Source organism: Oncorhynchus kisutch, linkage group LG6, assembly GCF_002021735.2.
Source record: "Oncorhynchus kisutch isolate 150728-3 linkage group LG6, Okis_V2, whole genome shotgun sequence".
NCBI classification, from domain to species: domain Eukaryota; kingdom Metazoa; phylum Chordata; class Actinopteri; order Salmoniformes; family Salmonidae; genus Oncorhynchus; species Oncorhynchus kisutch.
Window position 1 is genome coordinate 30,255,584 of NC_034179.2, and position 26,466 is coordinate 30,282,049.

General features: G+C 41.3%; 1 protein-coding gene and 1 pseudogene across 3 annotated transcripts; both read left to right on the forward strand.

Annotated features, from left to right (window-relative positions):
- Positions 1–272: 272 nt before the first annotated feature.
- On the forward strand, positions 273–14,958 carry LOC109891789 (olfactory receptor 5P3-like; annotated as a pseudogene).
- On the forward strand, positions 14,856–25,091 carry LOC109892672 (E3 ubiquitin-protein ligase RNF167-like). 3 transcript variants are annotated; one of them, XM_031826573.1, is made up of 10 exons: positions 14,856–14,865; positions 18,515–18,668; positions 18,817–18,897; positions 18,986–19,129; positions 19,291–19,378; positions 19,600–19,690; positions 20,112–20,217; positions 20,467–20,560; positions 20,799–20,879; positions 20,985–25,091. In XM_031826573.1, exons 2-10 carry the CDS (start codon positions 18,570–18,572, stop codon positions 21,410–21,412), a joined length of 1,212 nt encoding a protein of 403 aa, XP_031682433.1. In that variant the 5' UTR covers positions 14,856–14,865; positions 18,515–18,569; the 3' UTR covers positions 21,413–25,091. The 3 variants fall into 3 exon arrangements, with proteins under 3 accessions (XP_031682433.1, XP_020340968.1, XP_020340969.1); XM_020485379.2 differs by lacking the exon at positions 14,856–14,865 and adding an exon at positions 17,294–17,393 and having other exon boundaries at positions 18,509–18,668; XM_020485380.2 differs by lacking the exon at positions 14,856–14,865 and adding an exon at positions 17,383–17,570 and having other exon boundaries at positions 18,509–18,668.
- The last annotated feature ends 1,375 nt before the right edge of the window (positions 25,092–26,466 follow it).

Genomic DNA, 26,466 nt, shown 5'->3' on the forward strand with positions numbered 1-26,466 from the left:
TCATCAAGCCAGTTTGGGAAACCACTATGAAAGGCAAGTACAAAAGGTATAGAGGTATAAATGTAGTATTGAAATTCTGTGAAATGCAGTATGATTTTAATTTGTTTTGTATTGCTAATGAAGTTAATGAAATAACGTTATTTCAGGTCAACTAAAGTCATTATGGCAATCTACCTGTGATTTGTTTAATTTCTTTTAAACAATGCTATGATTGAAACATGCTAATCTTTTTTATTTCAGCATCAAACATCAACATTGAAATTGAGGGAGATATGGACAACATATCATCGATAGTAATGTTCACATTTTCAGGGCTGGATGAATCTTGGACAAATAGATTAATAATATTTGTTTTTACCCTCCTGGGATTTATTTCGACAATTGCAATTTGACAATTGTTAACGGGCTGTATGGATCCACTGGTTTCTACCCTGCATTATTGTATACACTGACAGGATCAAATATGATCTCACTCAGTAACTGTGTTCTCCAGATATTTGTGATCATGACATATTCCTTATGTGAATTTACTAATTTAACTGTGATGGCTCTTGACAGGTACATGGCAATATGTAGACCTCTGCATTATCAAACTTTCATGACAAGAGTAACCATCTGCAAGTTGCTCATTTTCATTTGGCTGTTTCCCTGTGGTACAACAGGAGTGTCCATTTCAATAATGCTCAGGTGTCCTCTTTGTGGGTCACACATAGACCGACTCTTTTGTCAAAACTGGGCATTAATAGAAGGACTTGCTTGCCAAGAGGACCTTGTTAAACATATTGTCAATGGGTCTTTCTTTGTGTGGTTTCATTTACTGGTAGCATTTCTTATTTTCTCATATGTCAAAATTTACTGTTGCTTGTTGACATTCCCAAAAAAATCAACACAAATTTATGTCTACTTGTTTGCCTCATTTAATAGCCTTTGTCAACTTTATTATTTTAACAATATTTGATGCTATGGACTCTGTTTGGATCCAGGGATGGTCCAAAGGTATTAGGAAAGCTCATGTCGGTTGCTATTATTGTCATCCATTTATCAACCCCATTATATATGGTGTCAAACTAACTCCTATCAGGACACAGATAAAAAAAACATTTTCAGCAGATACAGAGTTAAATACTTGTAGTGTTAAATTGATCATTAAACATGAATTGGTTATTGCTTATTAGTTATATTCTTTGTTTTCTGTTTCTGTCACGCCCTGGTCTTAGTATTTTGTGTTTTTCTTATTTATTTGGTCAGGCCAGGGTGTGACATGGGTTTATTTTGTGTTGTGTTTATGTATAGGGTTTTTTCGTAGGTTTTGGGATTGTGGCTTAGTAGGGTTGTTTAGGAGAGTCTATGGCTGCCTGAGGCGTTCTCAATCAGAGTCAGGTGATTCTAGTTGTCTCTGATTGGGAACCATATTTAGGTAGCCCGGGTTTCACTGTGTGTTTGTGGGTGATTGTTCCTGTCTCAGTGTGTTTGTATTTCACCAGATAGGCTGTATAGGTTTTCACGTTTCATTCATTCATTCATTCATTCATTCATTCATTCATTCATTCATTCATTCATTCATTCATTCATTCATTCATTCATTCATTCATTCATTCATTCATTCATTCATTCATTCATTCATTCATTCATTCATGCATGCATGCATGCATGCATGCATGTATGTATGCATCGAACTAACCACGCTGCATTTTGGTCCGCTTCTCTTTCAACAGAGGAAAGCCGTTACATTTTCTCCCTCACACCGTTAGTTAAGCTGTTGAAAACAATAGAATCAGAGCTAAAATAACACCGCCAAAAAACATGGATTGAAATGAGTAATGGAGTGAATTTAGTTGAGCTATTCTACCTCTAATCTGAAGTATTCTTGTAAAGAGTCAGCTTGTACAGCACTGCAAATGTAATAACAAATTTAAATGTGCCATTCTGGATGCATATTTAGTAGGGGAATTTGTTTTATTCAATAATACATTTTGCTCTGTTTCCACTTACTGTGTAAGGAACACAGGATCTATTTATCAGCCCATGTAAAAAGAAAACTGAGTTGATAAAAACAAATCTAGATGCCTAGACATGCTGGTTGCTAAGTGAACCTTTATTTAACTAGACAAGTCAGTTAAGAACAAATTCTTATTTACAATGACGGCCTACCCCGGCCAAACCTGGACGACTCAAACCCAAGAGAAAACCTCAAACCATAAGAACAGCTCAAGAAGCAGAACTACTACAATGCGGCCCTAGTAGTCCTACCTTCCATACAGGCATGTCTTTACAAACCTTAACTGTGTGATCCATCAGTAGGCAGCAAACATTTATGGAGGTTTACTGTAATGTGATAATGTTATGCATCATGCAAATTTCAGCGATGCAAAAAACTCACCTACAGTATGTAGAAGTTTGAAGGTCTCTCACTGCCATTGAAAAATATGGCCTAAAAGGGCAGACAGCAGAGGTCAAAGACTTATGAGACTATGTTCTGCAAATATAGAATAAGTATATTTGATATAAACAACATACATTGAAGATATGTGTGATTTCAGGCTAACATTGCTGCCTCTCACAGAGATTAAAACATTCCCTGGAAATTGTTAACATATGGACTAAAGCATTTTTTAGATCAGGTGAAAACAATTTTTGCTCTCGAGCTCCTGTCCTGTGATGCTACTGCATCATGAGTAGCCTACTCTTTGCAGGGAAGCAGTTTTACTAAATGTGATTAGGAACAGTATGTCCATTCAGACATCCACATAATTCCATCCTGAGCTTTTCTCACAGTGACCATAGCGTTCCTTATTAAAGTCACTCCTCCCTCAAGACCAACATACAAAACAGGCCACGACTAAAGTTCAGTTCTGTGTTAAAGACGGAGTAGTAACATAATCCTCTTCAGCAGCTAGAATGTCTTGTCAACGTGTGCTCTTCCTGGTGCTCCTGGTTTTCCTATCACTTAATAGTAAGTCTGGATTAAATTTGTGTTTACATGCCTAATGAAAATAGCACTTCTAAATTAAATGCTGATATGAATGCATTGGCATTCAATAGTTACATCTAAGTTGCATGTAATACAGTATATGCAATATGTTTTTCTTAAATTTATTGTTTTATTGGTTCCATTTTGTACTCCTTTTGGTTCTAACTATAGTTGTGCAGAATGAGGCTGCATCATTTCCCTTCTCTTGCCCCACCCTGAGTGGAGTCTGTCGAAAAGTTTGCCTGCCAACAGAGATGTTCTTTGGACCACTTGGCTGTGGAAAGGGATTCTTGTAAGTTTATATTTCAACAGTTCCACATCAAGTAAATGTACTACATAATGGGACACACTTTCCTTTGGAATATGTGGATTTACTAATCCATTATTTTATTTTCAGGTGCTGTGTTTCTCATTTCTTATGACAACTGAGTAGTTCCTAGATCAGTTCTGATCATTAACACATGGGACATATGTGAATAAAGACATCACCACCATCACCTTTTATGATATTTTCTTCTTATGTCCCTCCACCTGATATTGGGATTCTGTGGACTGCCTTCCATGACTTAACTGTGTATCTAACTTCCTGTATATTTATTTGTTGCACTTTACCATTTGTAATTGGCAGTACTGAGTAAAGAAAAAACATATTTCATTGCAAGAATCATATAGTAGAAAAGCAGCTTAGATGAAGGGGGTGGTGGGCGGGATGATAAATACACTGGGAAAACAATGCAATAAATGTGTGTATTAGTGTTCTTGTCACGGTCTTCCTCCTCTTCATCTGAAGAGGAGAGGCGAGAAGGATCAGAGGACCAAAATGCGGCGTGGTATGTGTTCATAGTGAATTTTAATAAAGAGAACACTGAAACACTATACAAAAGAGTAACAAAAACAATAAACCAACAACAACCGTGATGCTACAAATGACACCTGTGCTGACATAAGCCACTAACATAGACAATCACCCACAAACAAACAGTGCAACCCAGGCTACCTAAGTATGATTCTCAATCAGAGACTAGGCCGAAACATAGAAATCCCAAATCATAGAAAATCAAACATAGACTGCCCACCCAACTCACGCCCTGACCATACTAAATAAATACAAAACAAAGGAAATAAAGGTCAGAACGTGACAGTTCTCCTGTGAGGAGTGGAGGTAAAAAAAAACTGTTATGTTACATTATGGTGGTATTATGTTATTCACCACTCTTGTTTGGAAGAATTTATCAAACTTAAAAGAGGGCAATCTTGGATTGCAACATCCATTTCTTGACTATTAATTTCATGATACAGCTCCTAGTGAAAGTCTATAAATACCTTGCACAGGGGGGGCAAGTTTGGCTGCATCTAGCCCACAAATGCAATTGTATTTGTAACATGCCGAATACAACGTGTACACCTTACCGTGAAATGCTTACATACAAGCCCTTAACCAACAATGCAGGCATAGAGTTAAGAAAATATTTACTAAATAGAGTAAAAGTTTAAAAAAATATATAATAATAAGTAAGACAAGAAAATTACATAACAATAACATGGCTATATACAGGACCAGGTTTATGCTCACTCTTTGGTGAGGTAGCCTTTCTGGGCTTTTGTTACAGCTATTTTTTTTTCAGTGTCTCTTGTACAACGTTCCTGCAGGATTTTTGCCTTTTTGCTCTTTGGTGCAATAAATAAATAAATAAAAACAATAAACTTAATGACGTCCTCCAGAGATTATTGAACATTTCCTGTTAAGCGATATCCCAAGTATAAATACATCAGTGTACACACACTAAAGAGTAAAAACATGTGTTTTGCACAAATTTGTGTTTATTTAGACTGCAAACTTCAAGGAGTAGGGCATTCAAGGAGTTGGTCTGATGGTGCCCGCTGATGTCATCAGCCTCCCCCCATGCTTGAGGAGCAAACCTCCCCCCACTTGTGCCATAATGTCATGAGGCAACTGGACCACCTATTGAGATGTGCCTTTTATTAACTAAATCAGGTCATAAATTAGGTGAAAAAGAGACTGGAGTAGGACTTTAAACTCCTGGTACCTCGAATCCCTTCTTCCACTCCACCAACACCTTCCAGTTGCCAGTGCCAGGTGTTTAAAGGTTGAAGCCCTAGGTCTCTTACTTACAGGTTTTCACGGCCCCTTTAGGGTTGAATCCCTATGTAGCTGATGGTAGCCTACTGCTGGTCTGGAGGCTGCTACAGCCTATTACTCGTGTCCAGCGCTTAGGGGTGGTTCAAGTACCTAATGCAGAGGGGCTGTCCATTAGCCAGTTAGATAGCATTTAGGGTTCATGACCCTAAACCAGCGAGCTAATTCCCCACCCTTACACTTGCAACATTATTCACCTGTCTAAATTCTCCCAGGGGTTCTGATGTGCGTGAACTTGCAAGATAGTTTAGCCTTTACCTTTAGCGAGGCCTAGGCATAGGCTAAAACATGACATTTTATCAAAATACTTGCCAGCAATGACCTCATATTCTACCTCAAGTCAACTCATGCATGGGCTGACCCTTGAATCAAATCAAATTGTATTTCTCACATGCGCCGAATACAACACGTGTAGGTAGACCTTACAGTGAAATGTTACTTACAAGCCTTTAACCAACAATGCAGTTTTAGAAAAAAATTGTAAATAAACTGAAGTTTAAAAAACTACAAAAATAATATTAATAATAATTAAGGAGCATCAATAAAATAACAGTAGGCAAGCTATTTACAGGGAGTACCGGTACAGAGTCAATGTGCGGGGACACAGGTTAGTCAAGGTAATTGAGGTAATATGTACATGTAGGTAGAGGTAAAGTGATTATGCAGGTAAAGTGACTTGATTAGCTGTTCATGAGTCTTATGGCTTGGGGGTAGAAGCTGTTAAGAAGTCTTTTGGACCTAGACTTGGCGTTCTGGTACCATTTGCTGTGCGGTAGCAGAGAGAACAGTCTATGACTTGGGTGGCTGGAGTCTTTGGAAATTATTTGGCCTTCCTCTGACACCGCCTGGTATAGAGGTCCTGGATGGCAGGAAACTTGGCCCCAGTGATGAATTGGGCCGTATGCATTACCCTCTGTGGTGACTTGCGGTCGGAGGCAGAGCAGTTGCCATACCAGACGGTGATACAACCAACCATGCTCTCAATGGTGCAGCTGTATAACGTTTTGAGGATCCGGGGACCCATGCCAAAGCCTTTCAGTCTCCTGAGGGGGAATAGGGATTGTAGTGCTCTCTTCACGACTGTCCTTGTGTGTTTGGACCATGATACTTTGTTGGTGATGTGGACACCAAGGAACTTGAAGCTCTCAACCTGCTCCACTACAGCCCCGTCAATGCGAATGGGGGTGTGCTCAGTCCTCCTATTTCTGTAGTTCACAATCATCTCCTTTGTCTTGGTCAAGTTGAGGGAGAGGTTGTTATCCTGGCACCACACTTCCAGGTCTCTGATCTCCTCCCTATAGGCTGTCTCATCGTTGCCAGTGATCAGGCCTACTACTGTTATGCCATCTGAAAAATGAATGATGGTGTTGAAGCTGTGTTTGGCCATGCAGTCATGGGTGAACAGGGAGTACAGGAGGGGACTGAGCACGCAACCCTGAGGGGCCCCTGGGTTGAGGATCAGCGTGGCAGATGTGTTGTTACCTACCCTTACCACCTGGGGGCAGCCCGTCAGGAAGTCCAGGATCCAGTTGCGCAGGGAGGTGTTTAGTGCCAGGGTCCGTAGCTTAGTGATGAGCTTTGAGGGCACTATAGTGTTGAATGCTGAGCTGTAGTCAATTAATAGCATTCTCACATAGGTGTTCCTTTTGTCCAGGTGGGAAAGGGCAGCGTGGAGTGCAATAGAGATTGCATCATCTGTGGATAGGTTGGGGTGGTATGCAAATTGGAGTGGGTCTGGGGTTTCTAGGATAATGGTGTTGATGTGAGCCATGACCAGCTTTTCAAAGCACTTCACGGCGACAGACATGAGTGCTATGAGTCGGTAGTCATTTAGGCAGGTTGCCTTGGTGTTCTTGGGCACAGAGACTATGGTGGTCTGCTTGAAACATGTTGGTATTACAGACTCGGTCAGGGACTGGTTGAAAATGTCAGTGAGACACTTGCCAGTTGGTCAGTGCATGCTCGGAGTACACATCCTGGTAATCCGTCTGGCACTGTGGCCTTGTGAATGTTGACCTGTTTAAAGGTCTTACTCACATCGGCTATGGAGAGCATGATCACACAGTCGTCCGGAACAGCTGATGCTCTCATGCATGCTTCAGTGTTGCTTCCCTCAAAGTGAGCATAGAAGTTATTTAGCTCGTCTGGTAGGCTTGTGTCACTGGGCAGCTCGCGGCTGTGCTTCCCTTTGTAGCCTGTAATAGTTTGCAAGCCCTTAATAAAGATCTACAAAACATTTAAAGCATTCTACCTTCAATCTGGGCAAGTTTAGATCAGTGGCGTGGGCAGTTGTCCGTTGATGGCAGGGCCAGCTAAAATGTAGGTGTGCCAAAATGTAGGCACTCAAATTATCATTCAATTATCATAAAAACATAGCCCACCCTAAACCATACTGTAATCAATTGCACACAACAAACCATCTAAAGTGATTTCACTATCCAGACCAAATAGTATTTTAGGCCTACATAAATCCAGCACTCTTGCATTTAACATGCGACTCACACAGAACTAAACATAATAAACCCATAGGCCTATAGTTTAAATTAATAGACTATGAGACTAGAACATAATGCCCTGATATGACACTAATTATCACAGTTGACTTGGCAACCTCTCAGATCACTGTCTCAGAAACCATGAAATTGTAGGCTAGGTGGACACAAGTGTAACCATTAACATTAGGCAGGCCAAGAGCGTCATGTTGACTCAAAACAAATGTACTTTTTAAATTACTCTGCCATTTTTTAAGTCATGTCCCCCTGTCCTTGTCCTTTCCTGATGATGGGTTCTGACTTCTAAACTTGAAATATTGTTAGACATCAGGTATCCATCCTATGGAAAGGAGAAGGGCCAAAGTCTGGTTGTTACACCAGAAGTTAATGGTTATCTGTAGGAGGAATGTATATGGTGGAGGTCAGGTCACATTAAGGGAGAAGGAACAGTTTATTACCCACGTCCCTTAACTTCCTGCCTAGCAATAAAGATGTAATGTTTAGAGGGAAGGAGTAGACTTGTGCTGGTGGTAACATGTCTTTGTCTGACCCATTGGGTAAATACACTTTGTTTGAGCTTTTCATAGTTGTCTGTGAGTTTTTACTCTGTTCATTTTAGAACCTAAACAACATGAGCCTAAATAAATATATCTAACACACTGCTGTTGTTAGAATCTTAGTGCCGAACAATTGGGATATTTTTCAGCAATTAACCAAAATATTAGTTATTAGCTATTCAATGACATCGGTACAATTATTTTAATTCAAATATTCTACCTAGTTTAGTGCTGAATATGTGGTCAATTACTACAATGACTATACTCAGAGAGTTATGTTTACTCTTTGCTATCCAAGGCAGCGGAGCCCACTGTAACGGCAGATCTCCTCTTCGTCTGAAGAGGAGTAAGGATCGGACCAAGATGCAGCGTGATAAGTGTTCATGACGATTTATTAAAAAACAAGCTGAACACTGAAATACAAAACAATAAATGATGTGATGAAACGAAAACCGAAACAGTACCGTGTGGCGACAAACACTCACACGGAAACAAACACCCACCAACCAACAGAGAAACCCAGGCTACCTAAGGATGATTCTCAATCAGAGACAACTAACGACACCTGCCTCTGATTGAGAACCATACTAGGCTGAAACAGAAACCAAACATAGAAAAACAAACATAGACTGCCGACCTCAACTCACGCCCTGACCATACTAAATAAAGACAAAACAAAGGAAATAAAGGTCCGAACGTGACACCCGCCCCTAGCGCAGCCGGGTGAGATGAGATGGACGTGACAATTCGATGTAACCATTTCACTCAAACTTTAGTAACCACTGCTCGTACAACAAACAGAGATCGAACTACAGACGCCAATGCCACAAATCGTGAGATTCCTTTTTAGAGAACAGCACAATACACAACAAACCAATGGATAGGGGAGGAGACGAAACAACAGAGTATAACCAGGAGAGGAAACAGGTGGGGGGAAATACGTGCAGGTACAATACCAGACACAAACAACAAGCCAAATAGTCAACCTTTCTCTAAAGCATCTTGAACCATCAGAAGTCTCCCTCCTTAATCATGGTTTGTCTTTTGTTCCTACAGCATCTATTAATCATTTGAAAATCTCTGTAGACCTTCAGAAATTCAGAATTATCAGAGTTTTTTCCCCCTAGAAGTGAGGCTCAATCCACCCGTCCAGGGGTGGTATAATTTAAGTCCCTTCATCCCTCCCAAACATAGAAATCATTCAGTAGAAACATACTGCCACCTTCTGGGAAGATGGGGTTAAGGTTTGGTGGGAAAATAATAAAATAATTAAGAAACCCAGTTGAAGTCACGGGGTTGATGCTCACCACATATTACTTCAAATGCTAATTCCTGCAGTGTAGCGGATGGCACCGAACCTAGCCAACCTGCACATCAAGTATGTTGAAAAAGTTCACATTCTAAAGAAGACGTCCAACCCTTTTTTGAGTACCATTGTTTTTTTTAGTACATTTTTGTTCTGACCTAAACTCCCTGATGTCCTTTCACCAATTTGTGAATTCAATTGCAGGACTCCTGCGCTATGGGACATGATGAAGGAGGTCTGGACTTCCTGGACATACGCCTCACCAAATCAGGTACCTCCCTCTCATCTGCTCTATTCAGAAAGAGCACAAATAAATACAACTTCCTCCATGCTCAACGTTGTCACACCCGCCCTAAAGTCACCCTATAAGTCAACTACATAGGGTCAACCACATCTGCTCCAGTGAAAGCGCATTCGACAGAAGGATAACTCTTAGAAAGATTCAGAGCAATTGGCTACAAAAATACATGGTTAAACCAAGCTGAAAATAAACTCACAGACATTCCTAGAGCACAAGTACTGAGCAAGCCCAGAAGCCCTAGAGCTCCACCACAGATAGAACAATGAAACCGATATTTCACTGGATGTATAAATGTGAAGCATCCGGTTTGCGTTTCCACTGAGAGGAAGCCCAGTGGCCAGCAGTGAGTGAATAAGGAACGAGATGGATTTTGCCTGACATTCTGATAATTGAATCATCGGTGAAACATTTGATGGCAATATAGTTTTCTGTCTCCAAAACTACAATATGTTATGAACAGAGTGGACTAAGTAGACTTTACCCTTTGCCAAAGTTTTAAAACATTGTGTTGTTTAGAAGGAGAGCAAAGGCAAATTCAGTTATTGCACACGCGCACTTCAGAGTAGGTGTTCCCCAACAGAATCATGCTAATTTGTGCTATAACCTGCCAATAGGATCTCGCTAGCTCGTGCTTGGCTCAATCCACCTCCTTGCTTGTTCTGCCCACTATGGCTCATTTGTTCCCATTTGAAACGACAGGCTGTGGTGTATCTTGATTTAGTTCTAAAAGTCTTTGGCCAATAAAGGCAAAAATGTGGTACTCGTGAGTAGGGATGGGAGAATCTGTGGCCAGGAACAACAAAAAACAGAAATCATAATGGATTACAATGCAACAGAAGGAGGGGTGTACAATTTATACAAGCTGGTGACTGGCTACAGCTGCAAAATAGCTGACCACTTGTGATATTCTTCAACATCTTGGAGATCTCGGCTTACAACGCGTTTGTCATCTGGATGGCGTTGAACCAGGGAGGGATGTTCCAGAGGAGATGGCTCTTTCTCTAAGAGCTGGGAAAGGCATTGGTAAGACCTCAAATCCAGAGGAGGCAACATATCCCAAGGACCACAGCTTCTGCAGCCATTGTGAGGAGGATTCAGGAGGAGGATGCTGGTGCCCCATCCGCCCAACCCACAGAACCAACAACTCCAATACCGGAAGTAAGTGTGAGTGATGTTGTTGCATGCGTGTGTGCCTGACTTTCTTACCTTGGCTTGCTGCAACTATGTGAGTGAGTGAGTGAGTGAGATGTTAGTAAAATTCCTGAACTAAGTGTTTTCATCATTATTGAATGCAGCAGGTAGCAACAAGAAGAAGTGCGGACCCAAGATGGGAAGGAAGACACAGTACACATGCACCAAATGCAGAAAAATAGATTTGCAACACACACACAGTTAAACTGGGCCTGAGCGTCCAGCTTACTCCCTGGACCTCCCTTAGAGCCCTGCATGGGCATTAATTTGAATCCCTACCCATGCCCGCGACATTCTGTCCCTACCCTACCCAGGCCCCGATTGCGTCTGCCAAATTTAAAGGTAATGAACATGTTTTTCATGAAATGTAATGATATTTTTTTATTTAACCTTTCTTTAACTAGGAGAGTCAGTTAAGAACCAATCATTTTTTACAATGACAGCCTTCCCCGGCCAAACCCTCCCCTAACCCAGAAAGGTGCTGCGCCAATTGTGCACAGCCCTATGGGACTTCAGATCACAGCTGGCTGTGATACAGCCTGGGATCAAACCAGGCTCTGTAGTGACGTGTCTAGCACTGCGATGCAGTGCCTTAGACGGCTGCACCACTCGTGAGACATATTTGGATGACAGCAGATCAAAGTATGATGCCTATCAGTTAAGAGCGTTAGGTCAGTAACCGAAAGGTCGCTGGTTTGAATCTCCGAGCTGGCAAAGTGGAAAAAATCTGCTCCCTGGGTGCCAATGATGCTGGTTAAGGCAGCCCCCTGCACCTCTCTGATTCAGTTGAATACGGAAGACACATTTTGGTTGAATGCATTCAGATGTGCAACTGACTAGCTTTCCCTTTTCCAATGAAAAATGACTGTTGCTGATAAAGTTACTGGTCCCCTCCTCAATGTCAAACACTTGGATTGAGGAGGCGGGATTATTAAGGGGCTCACCTTAACTCTCATTTTATTACACCAATGGTAATATGATATTCTCTTACCTAATTTATATCATTACCAAATCAAATCAAACTTTGTCACATGCGCCGAATGCCTTACAGTGAAATGCTTACTTACAAGCCCTTAACCAACAATGCAGTTCAACAAAGAGTTAAGAAAATATTTACCAAATAAATTGAAGTAAAAAAATATCTAAAAATTAACACAATACAATAACGAGGCTATATACAGGGGGTACCAGTATTGAGTCAATGTGTGGGGGTACAGGTTAGTCAAGGTAATTTATACATGTAGGTAAGGGTAAAGTGACTATGTATAAATAATAAACAGCGAGTAACAGCAGTGTAAAAACAAATGGGGGGAGGGTCAATGTAAATAGTCTGGGTGGCCGTTTTATTAATTGTTCAGCAGTCTTATCGCCTGGGGGTAGAAGCTGTTAAGAAGTATTTTGGTCCTAGACTTGGCACTCCCGTACTGCTTGCTGTGCGGTAGCAGAGAGAATAGTCTATACGACTTGGGTGACTGGAGTCTTTGACAATTTTTGTGGGTTTCCTCTGACATACCTACAGTATGTAGGTCCTGGATGGCAGGAAGCTTGGCCCCAGTTATGTACTGGGCCATACGCACTACCCTCTGTAGTGCCTTATGGTTAGATGCTGAGCAGTTGCCATACCAGGCAGTGATGCAACTGGATGCTCTCGATGGTGCAGCTGTAGAACTTTTTGAGGATCTGTTGACCCATGCCAATTCTTTCAGTCTCCTGAGTGGGAAAAGTTGTTGTCGTGGCCTCTTCACGACTGTCTTGGTATGTTTGGACCATGATAGTTTGTTGGTGATGTGGGAACCAAGGTACTTGAAACTGTCGACCCGCTCCACTACAGCCCAGTTGATGTTAATGGGGGCCTGTTCGGCCGGCCTTTTCCTGTATTCTCTTGATCAGCTCTTTTGCCTGGAGGCGACCGACCCTCTTGTACCTTTTAGTTCAGAGTTTCCCAAACTCTGTATTCGGTACCACAAGCAGTGCATGTTTAGTTGTTTTGTCCTAACAGCTAATTCCACAGCTAATTCCAATTATCAAAGCTTGATAATTAGTTGATTATTTGAATCAGCTGTGTAGAGCTAGGGCAAAAACAAAAAGGTTAGAGTCCCGGGGATCAAGTTTAGGAAACCTTGCTTTAGTTTAAGCTGCTGCAGAAAAACAGTTAGTTCTGCGTTATGTGTGCCCAACGGTTTCTGGACCAATCAGATGGCCCTGAATGTTTTCGCAAATGTCTGGGTAACCAGGCAAGTGTGGAGGGCTGGCTTAGGCCTACTACAGCTTGGGCTGGATGACTGGATGAGTGACTCTGTCCTTCTGGAGGGGCATAGCAGGGTCGGTAGGACGGCCCCAGAACACTCTTCCCATCTTCCCCCATCTACATGGAGCATGGAGCTGGCTGGATGGATTGGATGTGACATGCTGGTATAAATTAGGTAAATTGATTTTAGTTTACCTGCATTAAAGTCCCTGGCCACTAGGAGCACCGCTTCTGGATGAGCATTTTTCTTGTTTGCTTATGGCTTTATGCAGCTTTTTGAGTGCGGTCTTAGTGCCAGCATCGGTTTGTGGTGGTAAATAGATGGCTACGAATAATATAGAGGAAAACGCTCTTGGTAGAGATTGTGGGCTACAGCTTATCATGAGGCACTCTACCTCAGGTGAGCAATACCTAGAGACTTCTTTAATATATCTTTCTGTCCGACTCCCATCTGCTACTGCAAGGACTGGTCCCAAACCCAACCGCAGTCCTACAATGTTAAGTTAGGCGTCTGTGACATAGCTCACTTGCCAGCCATGGTCCCAGAAATGTTGCTCCCTATAGGCAATATCAAATGCACAAAATAACTTAATTAAGAAATAGGTTAAATTACCAGAGATTCTCACATGGCCCTTATATTGTATTACTAGGCTATATCAGTCAATATGCTAGATGTAGATTGAAAAGAGCAGAGTTGGAGAGATATGGGTGATCAATATTTAGGCCAATTTCTATGCAACGTAGTGGGAGGACCCCCCGACCCCCTGCAAGTTATGTCCCCCTCTGCAGATAGCACTGCTGGGTGATTTAAAAAGTAATAGTCAATCGATCAATAATATAATAATACTCTTAGCAAAAATGTTTGTCTTTAATTTACAATACGTAGAATGTATGAGAATAGAAAGGTTCAGAAATGTTGTGTAACATCACAGAACAGTTTAAAACATATATGGCACATAGAAATCAAAACTGGATGTTGTTCAGAGATAGATGGGAGTGGTTAAGTGGAGCTTAAAAACAAACAAAAGATAACTATTGTAAAATATACTGTGTGAAGAGGCGACTCCGGGATGCTGGCCTTCTAGGCAGAGTTCTTCTGTCCAGTGTCTGTGTTCTTTTCTTAAACTTTTATTTTTATTGGCCAGTCTGAGATATATATATTTTTTCTTTGCAACTCTGCCTAGAAGGCCAGCATCCCTGAGTCGCCGCTTCACTGTTGATGTTGAGACTTGTGTTTTGCGGTTACTATTTAATGAAGCTGCCAGTTGAGGACTTGTGAGGTGTCTGTTTCTCAAACTAGACACTCTAATGTACTTGTCCTCTTGCTCAGTTGTGCACTGGGGTCAATGCTCTGCCTGACCAGAAAGCAAAGACCACCATCAACGCCATCACAGGGGGTATGTACAGCAGGTTTGGCGCTGCAGAGTCCATTCACAGCGACCAAGGCAGAAACTTTGAGTCCTTTGTGTGTGTAACCATATGTGAACGGCTGGGTGTGCACAAGACCGCACCACTCCGTTTCCCCAACAGAGTGATGGCCTCATGGAGCATTTCAACAAAACGCTGGCCATCATCTCTGCCAGATACCAGCGTGACTGGGACAAGCACCTGCCCATGGTCCTCATGGCATGCTGCACCGCTGTCCAAGACTCCACCTCCTGCATGCCTGCCTTACTCATGCTGGGGAGAGAGATCCGCACTCCTGCAGAGATGGCATTTGGGCCGACCCCCTGATAGCCCTTCTGTTCCACTGGTGCCAGAATAAGCCAGGAGACTCCAGGACTGTCTTGAGACAGCCTACACCTTCGTTAGGGAGAATCTGGGGAATTCAGATGTGAGGCAGAAAATAAACTACATTGTGTACACCTGGGGAGGCACTTTGAGGCTGAGACTACAGCCCCCTGAGGAAGAAAGGCTGTTGCCCCAAGTTCGACAGGCACTGGGTGGGGTCCTGCAGCATCCTTGAGAGGATGGGGGAGGTGGTGTACCAGGTCCAGCTGCCTCCCAGGGGGAGAAAGGTGGCACTGCTCCGGGACAGGTTATCCCCATACAGAGGGGCCTCTTCGCCCACGGACACCCGAGGGACCTTAACCCCCTGTGTCACTGATAGGTCCCCTGTGGCCCCATCCTTTTCCCTCTGTCCCTGCCCTCATCCCCTGTGCACAAGCGGGACAGCCCCATGCCACAGATTGCACTCCCTTTGCCACGAGTGGACACTGTCCCCATCACGCCTGTGCAGACAAAGTAGACCTCCGAATCTGTGTTTGTTCTCCCTGCTGGTCAGTTATGTGTAACTGTTTATGAGTTTCTGGTCATGTTTATTTGTTTCACAGGGTCTAGCATTTAGTTTATTTGATTTTTTTTAAATTTCCCCTTTATTTAACCAGGTAGGCCAGTTGAGAACAAGTTCTCATTTAGAACTGCGACCTGGCCAAGATAAAGCAAAGCAGTGTGACACAAACAACAGAGTTACACATGGGATAAACAAACGTACAGTCAATAACACAATAGAAAAATCTATATACAGTGTGTGCAAATGAAGTAAGATTAGGAAGAGCAGTTGGAGGCCACGGAAGGAGAGTTGTATGGCATTGAAGCTCGTCTGGAGGTTAGTTAACACAGCGTCCAAAGAAGGGCCAGAAGTATGCAGAATGGTGTCGTCTGCGTAGAGGTGGATCAGATAATCACCAGCAACAAGAGCGACATCATTGATGTATACAGAGAAAAGAGTCGGCCCGAGAATTGAACCCTGTGGCACCCCCATAGAGACTGCCAGAGGTTCGGACAACAGGCCCTCCGATTTGACACACTGAACTCTATCTGAGAAGTAGTTGGTGAACCAGGCTAGGCAGTCATTTGAGAAACCAAGGCTGTTGAGTCTGCTGATAAGAATGTGGTGATTGATAGAGTCGAAAGACTTGGCCAGGTTTGATGAAGACGGCTGCACAGTATCGTCTTTTATCGATGGCGGTTATGATATCTTTTAGGACCTTGAGCATGGCTGAGGTGCACCCATGACCAGCTCTGAAACCAGATTGTATAGCGGAGAAGGTACGGTGGGATTCGAAATTATTGGTGATCTGTTTGTTAACTTGGCTTTCGAAGACTTTAGAAAGGCAGGTTAGGATAGATATAGGTCTGTAACAGTTTGAGTATAGAGTGTCTCCCCCTTTGAAGAAGGGGATGACCGCGGCAGCTATCCAATCTTTAGGGATCTCAGACGATACGAAAGAGAGGTTGAACAGGCAAAAAAATAGGGGTTACAACAATTGCGGCGGATAATTTAAGAAAGAGAGGGTCCAGATTGTCTAGCCCAGCTGATTTGTAGGGGTCCAGATTTTGCAGCTCTTTCAGAACATCAGCTATCTGGATTTGGGTGAAGGAGAAGCAGGGGAGGCTTGGTCAAGTTGCTGTGGGAGGTGCAGAGCTGTTGACCAGGGTAGGGGTGGCCAGGTGGCAAGCATGGCCAGCCGTAGAAAAATGCTTATTGAAATTCTCAATTATCGTAGATTTATCGGTGGTGACAGTGTTTCATAGCATCAGTGCAGCGGTCAGCTGGGAGGAGGTGCTCTTATTCTCCATGGACTTTACAGTGTCCCAGAACTTTTTTGAGTTTGTGCGACAGGATGGAAATTTCTGTTTGAAAAGCTAGCCTTTGCTTTCCTAACTGCCTGTGCATATTGGTTCCTAACTTCCCTGAAAAGTTGCATGCCAGTCCCAGCATGCCAGTATGCCAGTCCCCCTGCTTTCTGTCAATCAATGGAATACCTGGGATGTTTCAGTGCCAGGCGTCCTTGGGGTTGGTGGACAGCGACTCGAGAATTGTTGTGGACATTCGCTCATTTATGTTTTATTCTCAGTCATTACAATAAATGTGTATTTTAGTTTAAGTGTATTTCTTTAAACATAGCCTACACAATACATTTCAACATACCAGTATCTGTGTAAACTTTAAAATACATGTTGGTATAAATAACATTTAAAATTCTGTGAAAAACAGTTGTACTGCAATTGAGTGCAATATTCCCAACATGTAGTATATCTTTGCTGGGGACTCTTATTTTGAAAACATAAAATCCGCGATCGTGGTACCGCCATAATATCCTGCTGCTAGAGAACGGTAATAACTTTATCGCAGTGAAGAATTGGACCAAACAAGACACTGACTGGTAAAAGGATCACACCATTTTCCCCAGATAGCTAGCTAGATAGATATGTTTACATTTCCATAATTGAGACTGTTCTGATTATCAGTATTGAGGAGCAGCCTGACATAAAATACTGTAACTTTCAGATCGCTAGTTACAATCTTAGAACATTAGCTAACGTTAGTTATCCGTGCCGTGGTAAATGAAATTCGTCTTTGTTGTTGTTAGCAGCACACCTAATGTTACCTAGCTAACGTCAGATTGTTCAGCCAATAGCGAAGTAAACTAGCTAGCTAACAGAGTTATTAAGGAAAATAATAGTTTTGTCCACCGGACCGAATGTGTTATTTTTGTCCCCAAGCATTGATTCCAAAATGTTTAACGTCTTTTAGCTGTGTGTTAATTTAACGTTAGCTGGCTAGGTTGCTAGCTACTGTAGTTATCACTGACGAGTAACGTTAGCTAGCTACTGTACTGTATTTGTGTTTTGTATACAGGCACCAACATATCTAAACGTTGATCATAGAAACTATTGACGTTATACTGTGATTTTTTTCCCCCCGTTTATTTGGACTGGTATTGGAATAATTTATTATTATGATATTAATCCCCTTACGAAAAAAGATTGCAGACAGAGAGCAGTATAATTAAGCAATAAGGCCTGAGGGGGTGTGGTATATGGCTAATATACCACGGCTAAGAGCTGTTCTTAAGCACGACGTAACGCGGAGTGCCTGGACACAGCCCCTTAGTCTTGTTATATATGCCAAATATCACAAGCCCCCGAGGTGTCTTATTGCTATTATAAACTGGTTACTAACGTGATTAGAGCAGTAAAAATGTATGTTTTGTCATACCCATGGTATACTGTCTGATATACCACGGTTGTCGGCCAATCAGCATTCAGGGCTCGAACCATCCAGTTTATTACTGCAGTTAGAGTGCAGTATAATTGCTGCAAATACTGCGTCCAAAATAAAATACAAATTTACTGCAGTAATTTTGCAGTACACTGCAATTACTGCGTTCAAAATACCACAGTTGACTGCAGTTACTGCACATTTACTGCAGTTTCAAAACTACAGTATTTTTTTGTAAGGGATTACTATAATCAAGTGATTATTTTCACTCCTCAGGCTGAGCTTCCCTGCTACCTTGCCGTACTCATCCCATTCTCCAAATAGACAGTGAGGCAGGATGCTGGGTCTGTGGTGCATGGATGCCCAACTGGGCCTTCTCACTCTGGTGCTGTGCTGCACACTGGCTCCCTTACCTGCGCACGCATACATCTATGCTGTGAGTCCTCATAATTGTAGAACTGTATGATCAAGTTTGTTGTGGATTTACAAGTGATGTTTGCCATTGCATTTGTCATAAAAAAATGCAGTTTACTGTCCCTGTGTGCTGGCATTGATTTTAAAACTTGTGTCTCTCTGTCTGGTAGCATTACAGCAATATGACTAACATGTTGTTTGAGGACCTGTCTGCCTTGTTTGGATCATCACTACCCAAAGAGGGACTTATGGTGAGAGTAGGGGAGGGGATAACATTCCCATTCATCCAATGGATAATTTGGCTAAAATGACATAATTTTCTTTCTCTTTGTCTTTAAGGGTGTGTTAGTAGAGTCCCGTCCACTCAACAGCTGCACTCCGATAGAACCTCCACCACCACGGCCCACATCTAGTGATTCCAACACGACCACTACTAAGTACATAGTCCTCATCCGACGCTATGACTGCAATTTTGATATTAAGGTTAGTGTGTGTCGCTATGCTGTTGGGTTGCTTAGGACATATGGTGTTTTCCATTTGAATTCAACCTATTTATTTATTGCAACATATTCAGTGTAAAACCACACTGCGTGTAGTGTTTACAATTATTATAGTGTGAATTATGATTTTGTAATTTAATGCAGGTGCTGCATGCACAGCAAGCAGGATTCAGTGCAGCCATCGTTCACAACATGTACTCGGAGACTCTACTCAACATGAACTACAGCAATGGTGAGGATCCTGAAATCGTCTTCAACTTCCCTAAGCTGCCTTTTTCCATTTCTGACAGAATCAGTTCCGTTAGTTTACTTCCCCTTAACCAGTTTGACTGATTTGTGTTCTCACTTCTCAAAACCTCAAGTAGTCTTTAACCAGTATGATCCTCCCAGGAAGTAAATACTTTGGTAATGCTGAGTGACAGTGCTCCCCTTTTTGTGTGTTTGTGTGTGTAGAAACCATTGCAGAGGAGATTGAGATCCCCTCAGTATTCACCAGCTACTACGCCTCCCAAATTCTCAGGACCTTCATCATTCCTGAACAAGGGTGATTTCCATTGATGTTCAATTATTTTTGTCAAGCGCAACGTCCATGACAACCTGTTCATGAGTGACATCACAGAGATTCTTTCTAGCGCTATTCACAATGTTAGATGGGGGTACGACTTAACTATCTGCTGATGAGTTATGGTTGCTAATGTAACCATTCAACATGGGTGTGTATTGGCTCTTTGGTAATGGTCTTGCACCGTAATGAAGATGGGACCTTTATTGGTTAGAGTTGCACTGAAATTTTGTCATATTCTTCACAACATCTTTGCACTCATCATGATGTCAGCCCCGCTGTGTGTCTGGTCCTATGTGGACGTCATCAGCATGTTGGTGATGGTATTGTCTGGCAGTGTTGTCCCTCTTAGTCATAGTCGCTTTTCTGAAAAAAAGCTGATGGTGCTGTATTTGGTATGCAGGGCCTATGTGATCCTCAAGCCGGAATTTGCCTTTCCACTCTCGTATTATCTCATCCCCTTCACCGGAGTGGTGGGCATGATCGTCCTTGTGATGGTTGTCTTCCTGGTAAGTGCCCTTGGGGAACAGCCTCATTTTGTAATGAATGTGGAATTAATTTCACAATTGAATAGTTATTGATTTCATTGCTACTTCGTAAATCACATCCTGGCTTTTAAAGCATACTCATTTTTAGAAATTTCACATACTATAAAACTTAATATTTTAGCATCCCCAAATTGCCTACTGTTTAGAACTTAAGTATGGGTATCTGGACACAGCCTCTGTCTCTTCATTCCCTGTCTTGTCTTGGTTTAGATTGTGCGCTGTGTGCAGTACAGGAAAAGGATGAGGAAAAATAGGCTGACCAGGGAACAACTAAAGAGGATCCCCATTCACAAGTTCACTAAAGGTAACTAGGGGGAGTGTCCCACCACACATTAAAATGAGAATCAGTCACCAGTTTAACTGGTCAAACACATTCTGGAACAGCAGTACTCTATTTCTTCGCTAGAATGTTGAGAAACCCGAATAACAAAAATACCAATCTGATTGTCTGCTCCTGTTATCATTCTGCTCCTGTTATCATTACATTACAGTTAGCATTACAATGCATTTACACATACATGTGAATCTTATTCTTTTTCTAGGTGATGAATATGATGTTTGTGCTATTTGTCTGGATGAGTATGAAGAGGGAGACAAACTGCGAGTTTTGCCTTGCTCACACGGTAATTATAAATTATAATGTTTGTCCCTGTATAACTCGCAATTGTTTTTCTCACAGTTCCAAGGTCATGGTTGCAGTAACTGTTTTATTTCTGTCATCTCTTCAGCGTACCACAGCAAGTGTGTGGACCCCTGGCTTACAGGGACTAAGAAAACTTGCCCTGTGTGCAAACAAGGTGTAACCCGGCCCAATCCGGAGTACTCTGAGTCCGAGTCTGAGGATGAGAGGGCACGTGGTGGAGACGAAGAGAGGGGGGAGGGCGAAGCTGACACCGAGCGCACCCCTCTCCTCCGCCCCTCCAACCCAGGCTTCCCCTCTGGCAATCCAGGGGCCTATTCTGCCACTGTCACCACAGTAACCACCGCGCAGTGCCTAGCCTCTCCCACTCACTGCGACTCGCCCATCCTGGAGTATAAGGGCTACTACTCCCCTCAGGAGGTGTCAGAATCTGATACTGAGGAGGGAGTGGTAGACTCCCACCCCTCAGACGATGACACTGCCCAGCTCATTGGTAGGGGCACAGTGGGGGTCTGAGAGCCTGGAGGTAGATGAGATGAAATTACTTTCTGCTAGCTGAAAAGGGTCAGTCTTGTCCCCCAGTGTGATTTTTATCACACGAAAAGATAAACTGGTTTATGGAGCTGTGGCTATGAAGTTGTCTCAGTCATAGACTTTCTAGAACACTATTGTCACTCAATGTTGCTAGCTCTAAGATGGTAAAATAAAGCCAAGATTCTGCTAGATTTTAGCAGTCCTTTTTAAATCTGTCTTAAACATGAGGCACACATTAAGTACAGTGAATCAGTTAAACATTTTGCTTTAAGTCTTTGCCAGTGCACTCTAACCCCCCACCCTCCTCCTAAACTTAATATTTTCACAAAATGATGTGACAGCCAGGTAGTCTCAATCTTAAAAGGTCATTTCTATATTTTTCAACTTCATATTCTTCTTCTCAAGCACCACCCCAACATCAACATGTGAAAATTTGCGTTTCTATGTTCTGTAGTAAAACAAAATAGTTTCCAATGACATCATCGGTGTTTATTGTGTGATTTTAACCAATTATGAGTCGGCATTGCTTACTAATTGTCTACTAATTGGTTGATGATGTCATTGGAAACACTTATCTTTTTTACTACAAAACATAGAAACGTACCATTTTCACATACTGCATGTTGTTGGGGTGGAGATTATAAATATAACGTTGAAACATTTTGACATTTCTCTAACTGTAGGTATTTGGTTGAAGAAATCCTGTCAATGCACTACTTGACAATTGACATACCCCAAATTCTTATTTTCAATGAACATACCAGGAGATAACCCACCTGAGATGACGGTAAAATCAATGTAGCATGATTTTCTTTGGTAGTGATTGAATAGAGACTCAACTCATTCACCAGAAAGGAAACTGCAGTGCTGCTGTCTCACAAATAACACATCTTCCCCATGCTAGTGGTATACTGTAACCTGTATGCATCTCTGTAACTGGTTTCTTTCATGATATTGTCGGTAAGTGGGAGTTAAATTTACTCTATGGTGAGTTTCATTCACTGTTTTATGGAGTTTTTTTCCTCTCTGATGGATCTGTTGGACAGTTAATTTGCCCTGGACCAGTAATCATGTGGCATGTCAAAGGAGAATATATATATTGTAAACCCCACTGTAATATGTTTTTATTGTCCAGCATCGTTTCTTTTAACTACTTTTACTCCTTTTAAAAGGTCTGAATTTGTCCAGTGTAATTTTATTTCAACCTCTTCCATAAAAAAAATTCTTAATGATGTAATATTTTTTGGGTTTTCTCTCTGTTTATTTTTGGTATAGCTGGTCCTGTGATATGGTGTCCTACAGTGCCAGTCAAAAGTTTGGAAACCTACTCATTCAAGGGTTTTTCTTTATTTTTGACTATTTTCTACTATCTTCTACATTGTAGAACAATAGTGAAGACATAAACTATGAAATAACACAAATGGAATCGTGTAGTAACCAAGTGTTAAACAAATCAAAATATATTTGAGATTCTTCAAAGTAGTCACCCTTTGCCTTGATGATAGCTTTGCACACTATTGGCATTCTCTCAACCAGCATCACCTGGAATGCTTGTCCAACAGTCTTGAAGGAGTTCCCATATATGCTGAGCACTTGTTGGATACTTTTCCTTCACTCTCCTGTCCAACTCATCCCAAACGATCTCAATTGGGTTGAGGTCGGTTGATTGTGGAGGCCAGATCATCTGATGCAGCATTCCATCACTCTCCTTGGTCAAATAGCCCTTACACAGCCTTGAGGTGTGTTGGGTCAATGTCCTGTTGAAAAACTAATGATAGTCCCAGTAAGAGCAAAACAGATGGAATGGTGTATTGCTGCAGAAGGCTGAGGTAGCCAAGCTGGTTAAGTGTGCCTTGAATTCTAAAGTAATCACTGACAATGTCACCAGCAAAGCACCATCACACCACCACCTCCATGCTTCACGGTGGGAACCACACATCTGTTCACCTACTCTGCGTCTCACAAAGACAGGGTGGTAAGAATCAAAAATCTCAAATTTGGACTCATCAGACCAAAAGACAGATTTCTACCTGACTAATGTCCATTACTCGTGTTTCTTGGCCTAAGCAAGTCTCTTATTTCTATTGGTGTCCATTAGTGGTTTCTTTGCAGCAATTTTACCATGAAGGCCTGATTCATGCCTTCTCCTCTGAACAGTTGATGTTGAGATGTGTCTGTTGCTTGAACTCTGAAGCATTTATTGGGGCTGCAATTTCTGAAGCTGGTAACTAATTAACTCATTCTCTGCAGCAGAGGTAACTCAGGGTCTTGCATTCCTTTGGCGGTCCTCATGAGAGCCAGTTTCATCATAGCGCTTGATGGTTTTTGCAACTCCACTTGAAGAAACTTGAAAAGCTCTTGAAATGTTCCGTATTGACTGACATTCATGTCTTAAATTAATTATGGACTGTCATTTCTCTTTGCTTATTTGAGCTGTTCTTGCCAAAATATGGACTTGGTCTTTTACCAAATAGGGCTATCTTCTGTATACCCAGTCTTACCTTGTCACAACAGAACTGATTGGCTCAAATGCATTAGGAAGGAAAGAAATTCCACAAATGAACTTTTAAGAAGGCACACCTGTTAATTCAAATGCATTCTAGGTGACTACCTCATGAAGCTGGTTGAGAGAAAGCCAAGAGTGTTCAAAGCTGTCATCAAGGTAAATATAAAATATATTTCGATTTGTTTAACACTTTTTTGGTTACTACATGATTCCATATGTGTTATTTCATAGTTTTGATGTCTTCACTACTATTCTACAATGTAGAAAGTTGTAAAAATGAAGAAAAACCCTTCAATGAGTAGGTGTTATTAAACTTTGGACCGGTAGTGTGTATATATATATATATATGTAGTTCCACTTATAATATGTATGTAGTTCCACTTATAATATGTATATATAATATGGTCTCCTTAAAAGAGATTCTGTCTGCTTTCTGAAGAAGTTGAACAAACTCAGGAATAGGAACACATTCACTCCTTATAGAATTGACATATCAGAATTCTTGGTTAAACTCTCCTTACATCATCCTTTGTCTACCTGTAGAAGTACATATTATTGTTAGGAGGATAGTGTGTATTTTAAGGGACTATTACCATGCATTGTATATAACATTATAGGATCATATGCACATGCATCAAACTACACTCCCTGAAAAGAGCAGGAGAAGAGGGTTACCAGTACTTAAAGTATTTTATATATTTATGGGTTGTCTCCATCACAGCTATGAATCTATTGCTTTCTGTATGCCTTTTATTGATTGTCTCTATACATTGCCTTCCTAGGAATACCAGAATACACAACTATTTGTTGACAAATTATATTGTGAACTGTCCTCCCATTTCACATGATGTATATATTTGAAATCACTTGTGTTGGATGAAGGTATTTTGTCAAAATGTACTTTTAAGCACATAATCAAAACAATATTCACAGTAGTAATCATGGCTAAAAGCTTCTGTGGTGCTCATGCCAAGTATAGGGACCAAGTTTGAAGTTATATTTAACTATGTATGTCTTCTTCATTCATTTATTTGGTCATTGTTGGTTAATCTTTGATTTCTGCTTTTCCATAACCACCTTCCTCACTTTGCTGAACATTTCTGGAGTCTTGTGACATTTGAAGTTGGTGCCATAAAACTAAATTTACACACACAATCTGTTTCAGGTCTTGAGTTTTTATCAGCAAAGAATCAACTGCCTATTGACAACACAGTTAGAAAACCATAGATACCCCTCCCCCTCCAGCAAACTACCATGAGTAACAGGAAGGGTGTATTGACTGTCTGAGTTGGAAAGTGAAGTAACGGTCATATGATTCACAATGGTCTTTGAAATCAGAATAATCGTTGAAAAGCTATTTCTTTGAAGAAATGTTCTGTTCATTACCAACTAACTGCAGATCTAGTGACTCATCCTGTACCATAAGCATGAATTTGCATCTATTACCCAGCCGTTTACCAGCCCTGCAGTTCCATTTCAGCCATGAATGGTTATGGTCAATGGATTGAAACAGTCACAATGCCTGAGTCGTTCCTATACTGTGTCAAAAACCCATTCATTAATTTATAAGCATATGCCTCAGAGTACAGTCATTAGGCTAATTAACATCAGTGGTGGAAAAAGTACAAAATTGTCATACTTGAGTAAAAGTTAAGATACCTTAATAGAAAATTACTCAAGTGAAAGTCACCTAGTAAAATGCTTCTTGAGTTAGTCTAAAAGTATTTGGTTTTAAATATACTTAAGTATCAAAGGTAAATGGAATTGCTAAAAATGTACTAAAGTATCAAGAGTAAAAGTATAAACCATTTCAAATTCCTTATATTACACAAACCAGACGGAACAATTGTATTTTTTTATTGACGGATAGCCAGGGGCACACCCCAACAAATGAAGCATGTGTTACCATGATCAGAGGCAGTAGGGATGACCAGGGATGTTCTCTTGATAAGTGTGTGAATTGGACCATTTTCCTGTCAAAATGTAATGAGTACTTTTGGGTGTCAGAGAAAATGAACGGAGTAAATAATGTACTATTTTCTTTAGGAATGCAGTTAAGTAAAAGTTGGCAAAAATGTAAAACAGTGAAGTACAGTACAGATACCACAAAAAAACGACTTAAGTAGTACTTTAAACCACTGATTAACATGGAGCATAGCTCAACAAGTCTGGCTACAATATCCTCAGACTGTTTTTCTTTCAATAAGGCTCCACCACACACTTAATTTTTTTAACTTTGCATTTATAACACATCAGTTGTGTACTTGCCCTTTTTGAAAACGTTTGACGTCACTCTGAAAGCATACACAGTGCATTCGGAAAGTATTCAGACCCCTTGACTTTTTCCACATTTTGTTACAGCCTTATTCTAAAATGGATTCAATTGTTTTTTTTCTTCATCAATCTACACACAATACCCTATAATGACAAAACAAAAACAAGTTTTTAGAAATGTTTGCAAATGTACCTTGCTCCGTTCATCTTTCCCTCGATCCTGACTAGTCTCCCAGTCCCTGAAAAACGTCCACAA

Bases quoted from the DNA above. Each gene is read 5' to 3' on its own strand.
- LOC109892672 (XM_031826573.1), top strand. From the start codon at position 18,570: ATGCTGGGTCTGTGGTGCATGGATGCCCAACTGGGCCTTCTCACTCTG. The intron at 19,130-19,290 runs GTTAGTGTGTGT...AATTTAATGCAG, and splicing joins ACTGCAATTTTGATATTAAG to GTGCTGCATGCACAGCAAGC. The intron at 20,218-20,466 runs GTAAGTGCCCTT...GTCTTGGTTTAG, and splicing joins TTGTGATGGTTGTCTTCCTG to ATTGTGCGCTGTGTGCAGTA.